This window comes from Salvelinus fontinalis, chromosome 13 (assembly GCF_029448725.1).
Source record: "Salvelinus fontinalis isolate EN_2023a chromosome 13, ASM2944872v1, whole genome shotgun sequence".
NCBI lineage: Eukaryota > Metazoa > Chordata > Actinopteri > Salmoniformes > Salmonidae > Salvelinus > Salvelinus fontinalis.
The window spans coordinates 54,854,724-54,873,766 of record NC_074677.1 but is presented as its reverse complement, the minus strand read 5'-3'; the positions used below and the strand labels follow the sequence as shown (position 1 = coordinate 54,873,766).

Genomic DNA, 19,043 nt, shown 5'->3' with positions numbered 1-19,043 from the left:
ACTGAAATCTGCAGGCGACTGATATTTATTGCCCATGTTTGCACTGACAAGGTGTGAGTGGGAGATCCAGAAAAATTCTCCCCCGGCCCCTTGAAATTACTCGTCCAGCGCCACCAACTCAGCAAGTGCTACCATGGTAGTTGAGAGCAGCAACTTAAATTTTAGCACCGAGGACAGCTCCGGGACGAACCTCAGCGCTAATGACAGTGTCCTCGACACTCTCATGTCCAGGGAGCAGCCCGAACTCGGCAGGACAGGGCACACAGTGGTAGCCGTGTTTCTCGGTGTCATTTTCCTGTTGGGATTCCTCAGCAACTTATTCGTCCTTCTCGTCTTTGCGCGGTTTCAGGTGCTGAGGACACCCATCAACCTCATCCTGCTCAACATCAGTGTGAGCGACATGCTGGTGTGTATCTTCGGAACTCCCTTTAGTTTTGCCGCGAGCCTCTATGGCAGATGGCTCATCGGAGCCCACGGGTGCAAATGGTACGGTTTCGCCAACTCGCTTTTCGGTGAGTTGACTTGGTGATCTATACGCTTCCTATCCTATTCATACTGGTAACGTTTCAGAGAGACTGGAATCCGAGGGAGAAAAGTACGTCATCTCATGTTTCAACAGGTCCCCTCACGCCATGCTCTCTGCCCTGTGTGAGAGATGCTACATGTAGTCTTGAATGTGATGGATGATGCATTAACATAACAGTAAATAAGCAACGAACAGTTTTGATCTTCGAGACACACTACAGTCAGTTTGACTGGTAAAGAGACATACTGTATTTTGAGTCAAGTGTTCCCGAGTCAAACCAGTCTTTCTTGATACATGTTTGTCTTTTTTTGTTATGTAGGTCTAAGTTTACACTGTATTTTGTCCATAGCTCAACAATATACCAACTAACCATTAGAATCATACCTACATCATATTTAGCTGACTGGATTTTTTTGCCACAGCGGAAATGATCAACAGTGTACTCCTGTGCAGTATATGCCCTGCATGCCTTTCATACACCAAGTGGAGTAACCTGGGCTTGCTCAGGACTTAAAATGCTGACATCTGGAGACAGAGTGTAATTTATATGACAGGTTTTAGAGTGCAAGGGTATGAGTTAAGGATTGCAATGTGAAAACATTTACTTCCTCTATGCTCAAGCATGTGAATGTGTGTGCCACATGCATTGCAATGGCCCATTGGTAATGTACTCCATGTAGACATTCTGGACAGTGTATTGCATAACCTTTACGTTTGAATGTAGCATTATGCTCACCAAAGCTACAATTCTACCTCCATCCATTTCTCTGTGCAGGCATCGTTTCTCTAGTATCCCTGGCAATCCTCTCCTACGAGCGCTACTCCACGATATTGTGTTACACAAAGGCTGACCCGTCTGACTACAAGAAGGCCTGGCTGGCCATCGCGGGCGCCTGGCTCTACTCCTTGGTGTGGACGGTGCCACCTTTCTTTGGCTGGAGCAGCTACGGTCCTGAGGGGCCAGGCACCACGTGCTCAGTGCAGTGGCACCAGCGCTCTTCTAGGAACATCTCCTATGTCACCTGCCTCTTCATCTTCTGCCTCCTGCTTCCCCTGCTACTCATGATGTTCTGCTATGGGAAGATCCTCTTTGCCATCCGCGGGGTGAGTCAGTGTTGTTGGTTTACGCTGTACGCATTATATTGATCATGGTGAGAATTTTGATGATGATGGTGGGCGTGCTTGCGTGTGAAAATGACAGTGGCCACAATGACAATCACGTCAAGGTTGATTATGTCTCTTCGACTGTTTGTCGCACAAACAACGTCGTTGGTGTGCTGAAGGAGTTTTCAAATAGCTTTGCCCCGAGTAAACATCTTCACCTCTCTCTGATGGCAGCATCTGTCTCTCAAAAAGCATATTTCATCTCCCTCTCCAGAGAGCCATCAATCTGCCACGGGCCCTGTCCTAGACCGCTCCCAAAAGACTGCTCAGAGTGCTTCAGCTTGCTGCCTGACATGTGTAGAAAACTGATTACGATCAAGGCAGCACAAATGCATTTTAAAAAACGGTCCTTGAATTGCAGCCCTTACACTCTATTTCCTATCATGTCTCTGATGTGTCACTGAAGGGAATTTTTTGCACACCTCCTAATGTGTTTTGTTAATAAATAAAAAAGATAAACTACTAAATCTTTAGGACTGTGTGATCTCTAGGGCTGTGTGATCTTTAGGACTGTGTGATCTTTAGGACTGTGTGATCTTTAGGACTGTGTGATCTTTAGGGCTGTGTGATCTTTAGGACTGTGTGATCTTAAGGACTGTGTGATCACAGCAGAATGAATAGATTCCACATGTTATGGTGAAATGTTAAAGACAGAGAAAATTATTGAAAAAGCAGGAAGTGGAAATGTCGCAATGTTTGTATAGCAGACCTTAGTTAAATATATTAGCAAGAAATCCTTGAACCACACGTTCAGTCCAATGAAACCATTTATCATGTTGGGACAGCTGTGAAAATCTAGTGGCCAACATCATTAAGGCTCAGTTCTGCCAGCTTGCAGTCTTCACTCTGAAAGCGAGGCAAGCTTGCTAGTCCACCTTTCCACTAGTGCAATAGTGAGACATTTGGGACATAAACAAATGAAAACTTAAAGGATGCTTGATTCTCACACATTTTTGTGGAAAATATATAGAAGATGAGTAACAGCGGTTGTGGCAATGACACCGTCTGTCTTTCCTCCAGGGGGAAAAATATGCCTAGAGAGGTCAGGTTTACAACAGGCTGTCAGCCTTAACTCAAATATGGCTCATCCACAACACGGTGCCCTTTGAGGTGGTGTCCTTCGCCTTGTGGCGGAAGGTTGGGCGGGAGACGGGGAGAGCTGAGGTTGATTGAGATCGCTGCTGACGCAACCTGTCTGAAAGTCGTCCGTCTTGGTGGCCAGAGCTCGTATAGGTCTCATGAATGAATCACCCCGGGGATTATTTTGAATCCAGATTGAATGTGTCTATCATTGGTCACTAATGACGACAACCTGTGGTACCGCTGGCTTCCTTGTTTTTACACCACATGTCACACAGAGGGACCATGGACAAGACAACATCAGAAGTGTTTTGTAGAAGACTGACTGCCATAAGAGTACATTCGGATGGTAACCAGAATTACCATGGTTACTCTGAAGCCCTTCTGAAACCAAGCGCACGGAGGAGCACTCACATTGCCTGTCCTATATCCTAACATAAACGTATAAGTCTTTGTTCACTCTCCTTTCATTCAGATAGATATTCCCTGTGGCCATTTAGGAACACGTTTTCTTGGTGTTGGGCCACAAATGCATGCCGCTTGGGTATGATTTTGAGCACCAGTTTTGCTACACTTATACACTGTATACTTACTGTGGTTTTATGCATTAGGCAGTTTTCAGTACAGCTTGACTTTCTCAGCAAGTGCGTAGGACTCAATAATGACTGCGCTGCAGGTGGCTGACAAGTTGGAATGACAGCAGAAATTGACACGAGGTTGTTGATTTACACCCCCATTGTGTTTGATTTCCTTTGTCAGGTGTCGAGGCTTGTTCCACTCCAGTGTGCCTTATATTTGTTGTGGTTCGACTATTAAGATGAGAGATGACTTTTCATTCATGTAAACAAGTTGAGATTTATTTTAGCCAGATTTCTCTGTTTCGGACACGTTTTCTTATGTGGTGAAAAACGCGACAACTTTAGTTACTGGGTAGTCTACATCTGCGTTGCTAAATTGTAATTGATGGGGGGTAATATTGCTCCACATCCATCAACAAGAAGTTATCTCCACCCCACTATTCTCATCATTACCTATTGTTTACCATGCAGGGAGAACTATTAGTTACACGCAGCATATCAAATGATTCATGGATTTCATGGGGAACACTTGTGCAGAAAAACATTAGAGGTCATGACATCATCGTGTCTTAAGTGGGCAAACAGAATATGTATAGACTTCAAGGAGTAGATCAATGATCATATAGTTTTACTGCACAACGGGGACTTATGCACATCTCAGAATCAGTGTTGTTTCTATCATTTAACCAGTCGATTTCAGGAGTCGAGTCTATCCCATGGGGATTTGACCATCACTTTTTAGCCATTATTAACCATGACCTCTAGCTTCTATGCCTGTTTTTCTAGGTTAAAAAGTGATGGTCCCTATGACTGTCTGTGTAATGGTTATATGATTTCCCCGCGTAAACATGAAATAAGCGTGTTTTATGTGTTCATTCCCTGATATACTGACATCACGAGGCAGCCTTTTACACTGCTGTCACTATAACCTAAACCTGACCACTGAGAATGTTAATGACCCGATGGTAGTGAGGCTTTGGTACAGGGTTTTGTAAGTAACTTGAATAAAATGTGTTATCTCCTCAGGTAGCCAAAATCAACCAGTCGTCTGCACAGCGGCGGGAGACCCATGTGTTGGTGATGGTTGTCTCCATGGTGTCCTGCTACCTGCTGTGCTGGATGCCCTACGGGGTGGTGGCTCTGCTGGCCACCTTCGGCCAGGTTGGCCTGGTCAGCCCCACCACAAGCATTGTCCCCTCCATCCTTGCCAAAAGTAGCACCTTTCTTAACCCTGTCATATATGGGCTTTTAAATAACCAGGTAACGGCTTATCAACGGGACACTGGCCATTGTTCTACTTCTCAGTGATTTGATATGGAAATGGGGGAAACCTTTTATGTCAGTACTCAGTTATTACACAGTGGACGCATTGATGATGTCATGTGTGCCAGTTCTACAGGTGCTTCCTGGCCTTCATGAGCTGTGGGTCAGAGCCGGCAGGCAGCCACACCCTCCACACCCTGCCCAGCAGCCGAGTGGTTGGCCCTAATGGCAACTCTCCAGCCCCAGAGGAGCCTGGTACACGCAAGCCTCTGGACGGCAGTGGGACCTCCTCGAAGACTCAGACATGTGGCCAGCAGAGAGAGAAACCTGACCTGGTCCTGGTTGTACACTACACCCCTTGAGGAACAGAGGTATTCTGGGCAGTGGAGAATGAGCCCACTCCCCTGCTCATATGAGGCAAAACACATGGTGCCCCACACTGCAAAATATGATATGATAGAGGAAGTTATCTATTCTGCTGCAAACTGGAGATACATAAGTATCTCTCTTTTCGTTAAATGGTGTTATTTGTCACCTGGATGTGTAAATGCTCTGTCATTTATATCGCAGCAACCTTTTCCTTCACCCTGCGGTTGAATGTGTGCTGTTCGGCCACAAGGTGGCAGCCTGCTGTAACATTGACCTATGTTGGAGTCTGTAGAGATAAAAACATTCATGCGTTTTAGTAAACCCAGCCCCCCACATCCCTCCAGATGTAAGATCTCCTGTATATAATCTTTGTACCAAGCGGTCGGTGAGTTGATGTGTCTGCAGAACTTGATGGCAGTGTTTCCGATGTAGATTATGAGATGACAACCCATTGTTCATCATGGGTTCTCTCACATGTAACTAGAACCCGGATGCCTTGTTGTGGACGCATGTTCAAACACAGTAACATTCACAACGCTCCCGGTATTCATGTTGAGAATCACCATTCTTTTACAAGATGGTTGTCACATTATTAAGATGCTCTGATAGGGGGCTCCTAACCTTTTCTTTATCTATGAACATTGTTACACTTTGACATTGGGTTATCATTGATGTAGTGACTTGTTTAATAAAGATGTTTTACAAAGATCGTGTGTAAAGGAAGATTCAGTGTTATTTGGACCGTCACCCTGCTGAAAGGCTGCCCGCTACATCTCCTTTCCACCACTAGATGGCACTATAAGCCCGAATGGGCTTTTATCACTAATGAACCACACCTCACAATGGAATGCCACGAGCAGAGGTAAACCACTTCTAAGATCATGGCTAGAAGGGTTTCAGCTTTTGTCAGAATTGACTTCTCGTAGCATGTTTAGGAGAACTTACGCAGCAGGTTAGGAGAATAAACGTGGCAGGTTAGGAAAGGGTTAGGGTTAGCTAAAATGCCAAAAAGAAAAGATACATCTAAAGATCAATTTGACAAAAGCTGGAATCCCATCTAGACATGACCCACTTCAAACCCATGTGATTCATGATGTATCCGCCCTCCTTTTTATGTGGCAGTCCTGTGAAGTTGATTCTTCCTCTTCTTTCTGCATACAGCTACTGTACGAGGGGGCTTATAATATAGCAATAGCTCATCTATCTGTCCAAAATGACCCAGATGTGAAGATAGGAAAGTGGACAAAAATAGGGACCAAAGCAAATGTCGGTAGAGGGAGGGGACCATGATGGAGGGGGGAGAGAGTCATAGACTGGGCCAGTGCTCTGAGCCCAGCAGGTGGTCAGGGGTAGATGTGTACCCTACTAGCCCAGAGGCTTGGTCTGGCACTGAGAGGAGAGACTGTTGAAAATAAGTTTAAAAGTCATGAAGGGGAGTAGACACAAATGCATGCACGCACACACAGAGAGGGGAAAGAAATACTTTGGAATCAGAAAAGTGGAGCAACATTTTTGATGAATGATGAGGACCTATAATGTTTAACAAATAGTTTAATTTTCTGTTTCTCACCAGTCTCCAGATAATCAACTAATTATCTGAACGGTTTTATAGTCAAAACCGTTGATTATAAACGGTTTTGTGAATGCTAGGTCTCTAACTTCCCTTCCCTCCTCGTCAGCCTCAACTGTAGATGGAATTTCATATTTGTTCATCAGTTTCTCCTCTCCCAAATGTTCCAAAGAGGTGGAAGATTCATTTTTGTTCAGTTGAGTGAGTATGAGAGATGAGAGAAGAGCCAGTAGGAGGTCTTAGTCTGTGACTGGTTAGGCCCCTCGCCTCCTCCTCCTCCCCTGGCTGTTTCCATGGTTGCAGGGTCAGGGGCCCCCCTCCTGCTGGGCCCTGATCCAAGACAGGCCAGCACCTCAGCAGGGGCGCAATTACTGCAGGCTCGAGCCTGTCACCACAACCTTCACCACCACCACCACCACCACCATGGCTGACCGCTCCTCTCCTATGACAGGAGTCTCCTCAGAACAGTGCCGTGGAGGTCAATGAGGATGAGTATGGTGAAGAGGAAGCAGGAGAACAGGGAAGATGAAGATATGGGGGAATTTTGGAAAAAAAAAAATCGAAATCAAATATGTGGCAAGCATGATTACTCAATCGCTTGGGAAATTGCGGTGATATTACTGAGTACACATTTGATACTTGTGAGGTTGTCCCCCAAAACGCAGAACCGACAGGAAGTCTGTTGACATTGGCACAGCCAGGCTATCCTTTAGAAATCAACACGACTAGACCCCCTCAACGATGACACAAACACTTGCGTGACAAAGGGCCGTTGGAAACTGCTTATATCGGTTGATCCTCTTAGAACGTAGTGCGAGCTAAGCCAGCAGATCTTGACGAATAGAGATGAAGGGTAGGTTGAGGAGGTGCTTCAGGGTTGTGTGCCCGTTCAAGGCCAACAGTAAAATAAACACTTGCAATAGATAATACACGGCGCAGTGCATTGATTTAAATATGGGTTCTCTCTGCTCCCGTGCTCATCGTCAAAATGGCATTCATTATAATAATCTGATAAGGGATATCCAGGTTTTTCAACACAATGTCTTCATTTTCTAAGCAGACGATATCTCATAGGTTATATTGAGAGCAGATTAGTGTATGGATCTACACAATGCACAGCATCATGATAAATAAACAGGGAAAGGAGAATTAAAGTAGTACCAATTTATTGGCCATTTGGGATACACTGCACCGATGGAATCCTTTCCAACAAATCAACGAGCCATAAATTAAAGGCCGCCATTTTCTTTTTTAAAGGTCAGATTTATGTAATTTATTTTATTGTTCCTGATATTTATTAAACTTTTGCCTTGTTCTATGGTAGTTTACATTTAGCTTTCATTTAATTTTTGAATTCCAGCGGGGAAAACAACAGATGACTACTTGAGTCTGAATGTGATGCTAGTTTGACGAACTGAACAACATACTAGGCCTATACCAGATTGTTTAAATTGCTTGTTTAAAATCTTTCCCTTGATGTTCAACTGAATACTTTCAGATTATTTTGTGTCTTGTGGGCAGTAATGGGTTGTCAACTTTAGCATTGTCCTCAAATACTGGATCTTGGGAATCATTTAGCAAAAAGTAGGTTACGACTCCAAAAACTAAAAAATAAACGCCTACACATCTATACAAATGGATCTTATCTAAGTTAGACTCAACATCGTATAAAATGCCCATAAACATATTTCTTATTAAAGTTTTGACTGAAGTTGCATGCCTCTTATGAATGTGATAGAAATATAATTTGTATTTGATTGATTTCTATCCGTAAAATGTATACACCAACATTATAATACGTTCCAACAAAAATACAATTAAATAAATGATATTATAAACGATATATTTCAAGATAGAGAAATGAAGCCGTTCATTTTTATGTTGTTCTTTCCTAAAGGCGACATGGAATGTCGACCACAGTAGACCTATCTTTTTCTGTCTTAAAACGGATTCTGACAAAAGAGCTAAAATAGGCTAGCGCTAGCCTATTAACATGCAAATGAGCCTATACTGTTCTTCAACTCTATCTATTAATACATTTTCTCGGTCATCTGCTTTCCTTCTTTCTTTTTATACTATAGGCCTATTTGGCTTTTGCTTATTAATTTCGTATATTTTTGTCTTTCATCATGTATTCATTTATTTGTATATTTATCAGTAGCCTAGAGGCTTATATAGAGGCCTAACTATTAATTTAAAGGCTTTGTGTGGGTCACATTTTCATCTGTTATACAGTCAATGTGTAGTCTATTCCAAGGATAAGACTTTTCCAAACATTTGGGAGGGAGCATACAGAATAGAAGTTACTCCAAAATTACCAAATGTTATGATGGCGCCTTTAAAGCATAACACTAATGCAATGCATAGGCCTATACCCTGTGTTTTCTGTAACTTTGTTGAAAACTTGGCAAACGTATGCCGATAGGCCTGTGTTCCTAATTCTATTGACGTTTTAGTGTTTACACTTGGACAGTTAACCCTTTCAAACGTACCATTCAACCAAATTGGTTGAGAGATCCTCTTTGAATATTGACTTATGACGCTTGACCAGCAGCATGGATGTTTTTGTCGAGTCTTCGATGGTTGAGGATGTAGGTCTACACGGAGCTGGTGGCGTGGACGACTCATATCCAGAAGTTCCCGTTGGGGAGTTCTCCGAGGTTTGAGATTTGTGAACCTGCGAAGTGAGAACATTTATTGTACATTTGATCATTTAAAACTTAATTTTTTTTTGATTGATCCAATTGATTGAAAAGAAATGCCTATGTAGTCCTTCCGTTGTGTTTGTAATGTTTTGTGTGTGTTTAAAAAAAACATTGAAATAATGCAGAAACGTGATTTTTAGGTCATATAGGCCTACAGGTAACTGCCAAAATAACGGAAACACTTGAGTAAATGAGGGATAAAATGTATATTGAAAGCAGTTGCTTCCACACAGGTGTTGTTCCTGAGTTAATTGAGCAATTAACGTCCCATCATGCTTAGGGTCATGTATAAAAATGCTGGGCAGGCCATTACTTTGGATAGCCCTCATAGGATGACAATGCTCCCATCCATAAGGCAGGAGCGGTCACAATGGTTTGATGAGCATGAAAACGATGTAAACCATATGCCACGGCGGTCTCAGTCACCAGATCTTAACCCAATTGAACACTTATGGGAGATTATGGAGTGGTGCCTGAGACAGCGTTTTCCACCACAATCAATAAAACACAAAATTATGGAATTTATCGTGGAAGAATGGTGTCGCAACCACCAGACACTCTATGCCAAGGTTAATTGAAGCTGTTCTGTCTCCTGATGGCCTAACGCCCTATTGACGCTTTATGTTGGTGTTTCCTTTATTTTGGCAGTTACCGGTACATTTGCATTCATTCTCCAGAAAAAATGGCTTACCTTCGAGTGTTTCCTCAGAGAGCTGGGATGAGTGTAGGCCTTGTCGCACAGCTTGCAGATGTATGGCTTGTCTGAGGTATGAACGTGCGTGTGTTTTTTTCTGTCGCTGCTATTTGCGAACCGCCTGTCGCAGCCTTCGAATTCGCATTTGAAGGGCTTCTCACCTGCCAAAGAAAATATGTAGCCTAATTTTAACATAGACGTGGAGTTCAGAAATTGTAATGCGTTGCAGGTCAAAGTTGCAGTTGGATAGGCCTATTGACTGATAATTGGCCAAAGTTGGACCCATAGCAGTCTTAAACAAAGAGCATTGTAACTTCAACCAAGTTCAAATAAAACATTACATATTGCGTGTTAGGCCGGTTGGTTTTATAGCATGTATGGCAGGCTCATTACCCGTATGAATCCTCTTATGTATTTTCAAATTTTCCGACCTGGCAAACATTTTCCCACAGCCATGAAAGGGACAATTGAATGGCTTTTCTCCAGTGTGTACACGAATGTGATTGACTAGTTTATACTTCGCTTTAAAAGATTTGCCTTCTCTCGGACAATCCTCCCAAAAGCAAGTATGCAGACTCTGGTCTGGACCGCCGACGTGATCCATGGAGACGTGCGTAACCAGCTCGGACGTACAGCAAAACATCTTGCCGCACGTTTTTTGGAGTTGATTCGTCTGATTCGCATCTATCCATTTACAAGTGACATCCTGCTTAGAGTGCTGTCGCATGTATCGAAAGAAAGCACCGTGACCAGTCTGTGTTGTCACTCTCATACCCATGTCCACATTGTGACCAAAGTGTCGCTGGGTATCACAGAAATGCGGGTACGGGCCCGAGACAGGTTGATGCGGATCTGCTCCCACGTATATGTCTCCCTGTGTACCCAAATGCGCCCTGCTATTCGCCATGTATCCATTTGGGGATGCGCTCTGTTCACCTATAGACGAAAATAGAGTGTGCGCTCGGTTTTCAGAGATCCTTGGGGGAATTCGCACACTTGCTGTTGCGGTGCGGCTGAAATGTCCGTGCGTAGTATCTCTTGCTGCGGAATCGACAATGTCTGGAGTGCGATAGGTAAACGTAAAATTCCTGGAATCGATAGCTCTGTATCCATGTGAACCGATGTGGCCTCCGTAGTGGCTTCCTAGCGCAGCTGCGTATCCAGAGACTTGGGGAACAAACTGGGACTTCTGTGCGGGGGCAATGTCTTGACACGCGGCAATGAGATTGAAGGCTGCGAAGTGAGAGGTCTCTCCATACGGGCTGATCCCTAACCGAAGGTCGTTGTCCCCCGGTTCATGTTGTCTTGGTATTCCAACGCCCCCGACACCAAGCGCGGAGAATTGCGCACCACCGTTAACGAGCTTGGTCATTGAAGCGCAGAAGATGAAAAACAAATAAAGCAATACGGAAACCTTTTACAGCCTCATAACAGCCAAATGGTCTCCAACATGGCCATACTGCGCGAAAATCGTATGTATGCTTCCATTCTGTTAAATGTTGGCCAACCCACAAAATCGCTTGAAATCAAGGTTCAGAGGGCACAAAGTGAGAGGGGGTCAAACTCCTAACACTTTCGATTACGTAGGCTATAGTAGTCTAAATGTATTTGGTCGAATCAAGTCAATCACTCCACCCAAATACGACAACAGCAGCACCCATACAGTAACCAATGACATCCAAGATAACCTCTTGGCACGTGATTTTTCGCACAGTGAATGAATTGACAAGCTATTTCCTCATTGCAAACTGGTAGCCTGCATGTCCTCCAAAGCGTCCGTAGTAACACCAAACCCGTCAAGCTGTCCTATTTCTTGTCTATCAAAAAGTGTACCTTTATTCCCATGTCTTCCATGACTCTGCTTCGCGTCATTGCTATACGCTCGACACTAGTTACCACCACTACCTGCAATGATGCTGCTGCTGCTGCTGCTTTAGATCGGCAATGTTTGGAATTTCAGTATTGGGTAATTCAACCAAACCCGCACTGTAGTATTTACACCGTAAAATTCTCACGTGGTACCGGACAGGTCTTTAAAGGCCATGCCCATGAAACTGCCTCCAAATAAAAATTACATTTGTGCAGGTTGCAAAATGATTACACTGAACCAAAATATAAACGCAACATGCAACAATTTCAAAGATTTGACTGAGTTACAGTTCATATAAGGAAACCAGTCAATTTAAATAAATTCTTTAGGCTCTAATCTATGGGTTTCACATGACTGGGAATACAGATATGCATCTGTTGGTCACAAATACCTTTAAAAAACAGTAAGGGTTTGATTCAGAAAACCAATCAGTATCTGGTATGACGCAAAGAGTTGATCAGGCTGATTGTGGAATGTTGTCCCACTCCTCTTCAAAGTCTGTGCAAAGTTGCTGGATATTGGCGACCTGGATCACACTTTCGTACACGTCGATCCAGAGCATCCCAAACATCATCAGTGGGTGACATGTCTGGTGATTATGCAGACCATGGAAGAACTGGGCCATTTTCAGCTTCCAGGAATTGTGTACAGATCCTTGCGACATGGGGCCGTGCATTATCATGCAGAAACATGAGCTGACTGACGGCAGCGGATTAATGGCACCACAATGGGCCTCATGATCTCGTCACGCTATCTCTGTGCATTCAAATTGCCATCCATAAAATGCAATTGTGTTCATTGTCCGTAGCTTATGCCTGCCCATACCATAACCCCACCTCCACCATGGGACACTCTGTTCACAACGTTGACAAGGGGCCATGCAGGCTACCTTGCGACATGGGGCTGTGCACTATCATGCTGAAACATGAGGTGATGGCGGCGGATGAATGGCACTACAAACGGCCTCAAGATCTCGTCACAGTATCTCTGTGCATTCAAATTGCCATCCATAAAATGCAATTGTGTTCATTGTCCGTAGCTTATGTCTGCCCATACCAACACCCCACCTCCACCATGGGGCACTCTGTTCACAACGTTGACATCAGCAAACCGCTCTCCCACACAACGCTATACAAGCTGTCTGCCATCTGCCCAGTACAGTTGAAACGGAATTCATGCGTGAAGAGCACACTTCTCCAGCGTACCAGTGACCATCGAAGGTGAACATTTGCCCACTGAAGTCAGTTACGACACCGAACAGCAGTCAGGTCAAGACCCTGGCGAGGACGACGAGCACGCGCATGAGTTTTCCTGATACGGTTTCTGACAGTTTGTGTGGAGGTCCTGGGCTGGCGTGGTCACATGTGGTCTGCTGTTGTGAGGCCGGTTGGACGTAATGCCACAAATTCTCTAAAACGACATTGGAGGCTTCTTATAGTAAAAAAATGAACATTTGATTCACTGACAGCAGCTCTGGTGGACATTCCTGCAGTCAGCATGCCAATTGCATGCTCCCTCAAAACTTGAGACATCTGTGGCATTGTGTTGTGTAACAAAACTGCACATTGATATGCCACACCTGTCAAGTGGATGGATTATCTTGGCAAAGGAGAAATGCTCACTAACAGGAATGTAAACAAATTTGTGCACAAAATATGAGAGAAATAAGCTTTTTGTGCGTGTGGAACATTTCAGGGATCTTTTATTTCAGCTCACGAAACCAACACTTTACATGTTGCGTTTATATTTTTGTTCACTGTACATAAAAATATCTGGGTCATTTGATCCTGTCCGGCCCCATGCATGTTTGAAAATAAAAGTAGTGTATTTGAAACAACTGATATTTTGCTACAGAATTCATAATAACACAAGTAGCCTGTCAATTGTGTGAATATGTGTTGTTTCCTGAATTTATAGACAGGCCCCGATAGACGAATATGTCCGAAAAACCGAGATAATTGCTAGCTTAGGCTACTGTTTAACACACAGGAAACATTTCAGTGTATTTATGCAACAATGTTATTGAATATTTTATCACCAATCACTTACACGTCATTTGAAAGGGCTGTTTATGTGCCCATATGCCTAAAAATTGGGAGATCTCAGAGAGGTTTTATGTAGCCTACGGTTTAGACTATATTTGTTTATCCCAAGAATCACTTCTGTTTCAGAGCAATTGAGCAATTTCATCCAGTTTTGCTGCCACGTGTAGGTTATAGTGGTAGGCTATAGTGGTAGGTTATAGTGGTAGGTTATAGTGGTAGGTTATAGTGGTAGGCCAGACAGTTAAAAATTCAAACAAACAAAATTAAAATATGGTTAGCTGATTGACTATAGTTGCTATAATTTTTTGGGGCCTATTGGCCTATTATCATAGTTTTTACCTACATATAGTTCAATATCAACCTGAACCACAAAAAAAGCAGAATAGACAACATTACGATTTGCATTGGTGTATGTGTGATTCATTCAAGGCTTTTAAAAGCTAGAATCCTTAGTTGCTACATCCATTTTTTGACTTATAAATTAATGATATACACCCATTGATTCTTGAGGAATATACTGTCTGATCCATAATTATGGGCACCCTTGATAAAGATAAGCAAAAATACTACACAATAAATAATACACACTGAGCTATATTGCATTGCATGCTATTTTTTGTGTGGAAATTAGAGTACCCGTTTAAAGTTTGGGTAAACCTACTCATTCAAGGGTTTTTCTTAATTTTTACTATTTTCTACGTTGTAGAATAACAGTGAAGACATCAAAACTAGGAAATAACACATATGGAATCATGTAGTAACCAAAAAAAAGTGTTAAACAAATCTAAATATATTTTTTATTTGAGATTCTTCAAAGTAGCCACCCTTTGCCTTGATGACTGCTTTGCACACTCTTGGCATTCTCTCAACCAGCTTCATGAGGTATTCACCTGGAATGCATTTCAATTAACAGGTGTGCCTTCTTATAAGTTAATATGTGAAATGTATTTCCTTCTTAATGTGTTTGAGACAATCAGTTGTGTTGTGACAAGGTAGGGGTGGTATACAGAAGATAGCCATATTTAGTAAAAGACCAAGTCCGTATTATGGCAAGAACAGAAACGACAATCCATCATTCATTTAAGACATGAAGGTCAGTCAATGCGGAAAATGTCAAGAACTTTGGATGTTTCTTCAAGTTCAGTCGCAAAAACCATCAAGCGCTATGATGAAACTGGCTCTCATGAGGACCGCCACAGGAAAGGAAGACCCAGAGTTACCTCTGCTGCAGAGGATAAGTTCATTCGAATTACCAGCCTCAGAAATTGCAGCCCAAATAAATGCTTCACAGAGGTCAAGTAACAGACACATCTCAACATCAACTGTTCAGAGGAGACTGAGTGAATCAGGCCTTCATGGTCGATTTGCTGCAAAAAAACACTACTAAAGGACAATAATAACAAAATAGAGACTTGCTTTGGCCAAGAAACACGAGCAATGGACATTAGAACAGTGGAAATCTGTCCTTTGGTTTGATGAGTCCAAATTTAGGTTCCAACCGCTGTGTCTTTGTTAGACGCAGAGTAGGTGAACTGAGGATCTCTGGATGTGTAGTCCCCACCGTGAAGCGTGGAGAAGGAGGTTTGATGGTGCTTTGCTGGTGACACTGTCAGTGATTTATTTAGAATTCAAGGCACACTTAACCAGCATGGCTACCACAACATTCTGCAGCGATACACCATCCCATCTGGTTTTGGCTTAGTGGACTATCATTTGTTTCTCAACAGGACAATGACCCAACACACCTCCAGGCTGTGAAAGGGCTATTTGACCAAGAAGGAGAGGGATGGAGTTCTGCATCAGATGACCTGGCCTCCATAATCACCCGACCTCAACCCAATTGAGATGGTTTGGGATGAGTTGGACCACAGAGTGAAGGAAAAGCAGCTAACAAGGGCTCAGCATATGTGGGAACTCCTTCAAGACTGTTGGAAAAGCATTCCAGGGGAAACTGGTTGAGAGAATGCCAAGAGTGTGCAAAGCTGTCATCAAGGCAAAGGGTGGCTACTTTGAAGAATCTCAAATAAAAAAAATAATTTGATTTGTTTAACACTTTGTTGGTTACTACATGATTCCATGTGTTATTTCATCGTTTTGAAGTCTTCACTATTATTCTACAATGTAGAAAATAGTAAAAATAAAGAAAAACCCTTCAATGAGTAGGTGTGTCCAAACTTTTGACTGGTACTGAATATTATTTTATACTAATACAATTGCTCAGAAAAAAAGAGACATTGTTTAATAATAACTTTAAAAGATAAGGGTAAAAATTATTTGACACCCCTGTTTTCAGTTCTACTCCATCACCATCCCCTTCTGAGGATAATGGCACTGAGCCTTTTTCTCAATGCTCTCTGAGATTGGAGAACACGTTGGGAGGGATCTTAGATCATTCCTCCATACAGAATCTTTCCAGATCCTTGATATCCTTCATCTGTTCTTATGGACTGCCCTCTTCAATTCAAACCATAGGTATTCAATGGGGTTCAAGTCCGGAGACTGAGATGGCCAATGCAAAATGTTTATTTGTATGGTCAATGAACCATTTCTTTGTGGATTTTGATGTGTGCTTGGGGTTATTGTCTTGCTGGAAGATCCACTTGAAGCCAAGTGACAGTCTCCTGGCAACCAGGTTTTTGACTATAATAACATCACAGATCCATCACAATATTTTATCGTAGGTATGAGGTACTTTTCTGCATATGCTTCTGTTTTTCAATACCAAACCCACCACTGGTATCACAACCGGCCGTGATTGGGAGTCCCATAGGGCGGCGCACAATTGGCCCAGCGTGGTCCGGGTTAGGTTTGGCCGGGGTAGGACGTCATTGTTTAATAAGAATTTGTTCTTATCTGGCTTGCCTTGTTAAATTAATAATAAAAAATAAATGTGTGTGGCCAAAAAATATTTATTTTCATGTTATTATTTAACCATAGCACCGGTTCCAATCCAAGTGCCAATAAAATTGAACAAACTCCAGGCGGTGTCACGGATCAGATTGGGGCATTACGGAGTCCCTCCGTAGGTAGTCTATCACATAGAGTACCAGGTGCAGCAGACCGTAGCTCGAATGAAACGAATAAATAAATACAAGAATGAACTATCCAGGTAGCCTGGTCTATGACATTTCTACTTCGGGGAAAACAGAGCTCAAATTTGAAGCCGTGCCTTTAATCGTAATCCCATTTTTGTAAAAACAGTTTGGAGCCATTGGAAACTATAGGCCTGGCGGATCAAAACGTACAAGTGAGGAAATCCTGAAGCTTTTCCCCATCATTAACATGGACCTACTTTTTGGATGCAAGAAGCATCTCCCTTTGCTATCCATCTACTTTACATGTACATTTAAGTCATTTAGCAGACGCTCTTATCCAGAGCGACTTACAAGTATATACATTCATACTTTTTTGTACTGGTCCCCCGTGGGAATCGAACCCACAACCCTGGCGTTGAAAGCGCCATGCTCTACCAACTGAGCCACACGGGACCACTTTCTCAGCCATCTAAGAAATGCCAGCCCCTAGTTATGATGTTTTTTGGCATCCGCTTGCTGCAGGGATGTCCCTGTGTTTCAAATTTGAGGAGTCACTAGGATCACTGTGATCCATGGTTCGAGGGCTCTCGCTGATTTTTCACAAGTAAGGTGTGTTCAATAACCCCATAAGCAAACACATTGATACAATTCACGCAACAACACAAAACAATTGGATTGGTAATATTATGTTGGTGATAGGCAATAAACATGTGCCCTAACCAATCTAGCGTGTTGCGACGTTTATATACAGATTCGTTCAAATGGCCTCCCCATCAGAGGCATCAGCAATCTCATTCAACTATTATTCAGAGGCCTTTGGCATTGAAAAGGAATTATCCGCAACCACAGAGTAAACATGAATTAATTATTTGTGATGATCACTCCTTGAGTCTTTGGTCGAAATGCAAAGCATTGAATGCAGGCCTCAATAGCAAGCTCCTTAATAATTCAAAACTCAAAAGGCAGCGTACACAGTGCTTGCCTTGGGCAGGAGCTCACCGGAGCTCAGTGCATGCACTTCAAATATTCTACTGCTTGATCTCCTGTTCCTCATAGATTATTAGCTCAGAAGTATTGTGGAGCTCCTGCACCTAAATATAAACATTACCAGCACCCAAAATGAGTACCAGCAACTAATTCAGTCCAAGTAAAGTACCGAGCATACGCGATTCAGTTCATAGTAACCGAGTCCCATTATTAAATCAATATCAAAACACTCTCATGATCATAAGGGCACCAGTATGAGACAAAGGATGTTTAGGCATCAGGATGTTGAAACGTCTCTGAGCCTGATCTTTAAGACAGATACAGTAGCATAGATTGAATTTGGTCAAAGTCATGGCCAAATGGATTAAATAGATCTAACGAACGCACCCCCAACCAACATCTTTTATTTTTTGATGTCTGTGTATGTAAATAAATGCTAAGATTATGTTCTGAGCTGTCAATTTGTCAAGAAAAAATATGATTCAGGGATGGTAACCATTTTTAGATGTTCTTGTCCCTGGTAGGACGAAATGTTGTATCAGGATCCTCCATGTTTTGTGAGAGTCTGATGTTTCAATGAGTTGGAAATATTATTGAAATATTTGTCAGTGAGAAAGATTTGAAATATTTCTCACGGCGTGACTTTGATTTTGTAATGTGTAATGTTATCACAGCCTTTGATATGGAAGAACATTTTGTAATTGAAACTATTCCAACACTAGTAGTGGCAATGTAAGAACAAAGGATATTTGTGACTATGTCTCATTTCTGTGTCACTTATGAGACATGTATCAATTGATCCTTACTCACCATTGTCACAATACGCTCATTGTATAATTGATGGGTAAATATTATATTTGACACTACGGTTAACTTTCCATGTCCCTGTGTGTTTCAGTATTAACAAAAAGCAGAAGCAGCATACATAGCGAAGCTTAAAATCATTTTTTAAAAGGAAAATCCCTACTATTGAGTCTTCAACAGTAGTATACAAGGTATTGATTTACTATGTATCTATACGCATTGTTTGTGTTCTTACTGACTCTCATTTGAAAACAAAGTCAATGAAGAGAAAGTAAACCACTAGCCTAACCAGTATTAATCATACACATATAGTCCAATAATAAATAAACAGTGCATTTAAATGTGTCTATGTC

The 19,043-nt window shown here is 42.4% G+C and overlaps 2 protein-coding genes and 1 non-coding gene across 3 annotated transcripts; 1 reads left to right on the top strand and 2 right to left on the bottom strand.

Moving 5' to 3' along the window:
* On the top strand, positions 1-5,688 carry LOC129869076 (pinopsin-like). Its single transcript, XM_055943567.1, has 4 exons — positions 1-512; positions 1,302-1,630; positions 4,375-4,608; positions 4,740-5,688. The coding sequence occupies exons 1-4, from the start codon at positions 134-136 to the stop codon at positions 4,971-4,973; spliced, it is 1,176 nt and encodes a 391-aa protein (XP_055799542.1). The 5' UTR covers positions 1-133; the 3' UTR covers positions 4,974-5,688.
* Positions 5,689-7,699: 2,011 nt separating this feature from the next.
* Positions 7,700-11,776, bottom strand: LOC129869075 (zinc finger protein ZIC 3-like). The gene is made up of 3 exons (XM_055943566.1): positions 10,343-11,776; positions 9,947-10,110; positions 7,700-9,227 (listed from the first exon to the last, which is right to left on the bottom strand). The coding sequence occupies exons 1-3, from the start codon at positions 11,319-11,321 to the stop codon at positions 9,033-9,035; spliced, it is 1,338 nt and encodes a 445-aa protein (XP_055799541.1). The 5' UTR covers positions 11,322-11,776; the 3' UTR covers positions 7,700-9,032.
* Positions 11,777-17,278: 5,502 nt separating this feature from the next.
* trnae-uuc (transfer RNA glutamic acid (anticodon UUC)) lies at positions 17,279-17,354 on the bottom strand. The gene has a single exon. It is a non-coding gene; the product is annotated as a tRNA-Glu (tRNA).
* Positions 17,355-19,043: the final 1,689 nt, after the last annotated feature.

Coding starts and splice junctions, on each gene's coding strand:
- LOC129869076 (XM_055943567.1), top strand. CDS start 134: ATGGTAGTTGAGAGCAGCAACTTAAATTTTAGCACCGAGGACAGCTCC. Junction 513..1,301: donor TTTCGCCAACTCGCTTTTCG/GTGAGTTGACTT, acceptor TTCTCTGTGCAG/GCATCGTTTCTCTAGTATCC. Junction 4,609..4,739: donor ATGGGCTTTTAAATAACCAG/GTAACGGCTTAT, acceptor CATGTGTGCCAG/TTCTACAGGTGCTTCCTGGC.
- LOC129869075 (XM_055943566.1), bottom strand. CDS start 11,321: ATGACCAAGCTCGTTAACGGTGGTGCGCAATTCTCCGCGCTTGGTGTC. Junction 10,111..10,342: donor ACATAAGAGGATTCATACGG/GTAATGAGCCTG, acceptor TTTCTTTGGCAG/GTGAGAAGCCCTTCAAATGC. Junction 9,228..9,946: donor CTCTGAGGAAACACTCGAAG/GTAAGCCATTTT, acceptor CTCACTTCGCAG/GTTCACAAATCTCAAACCTC.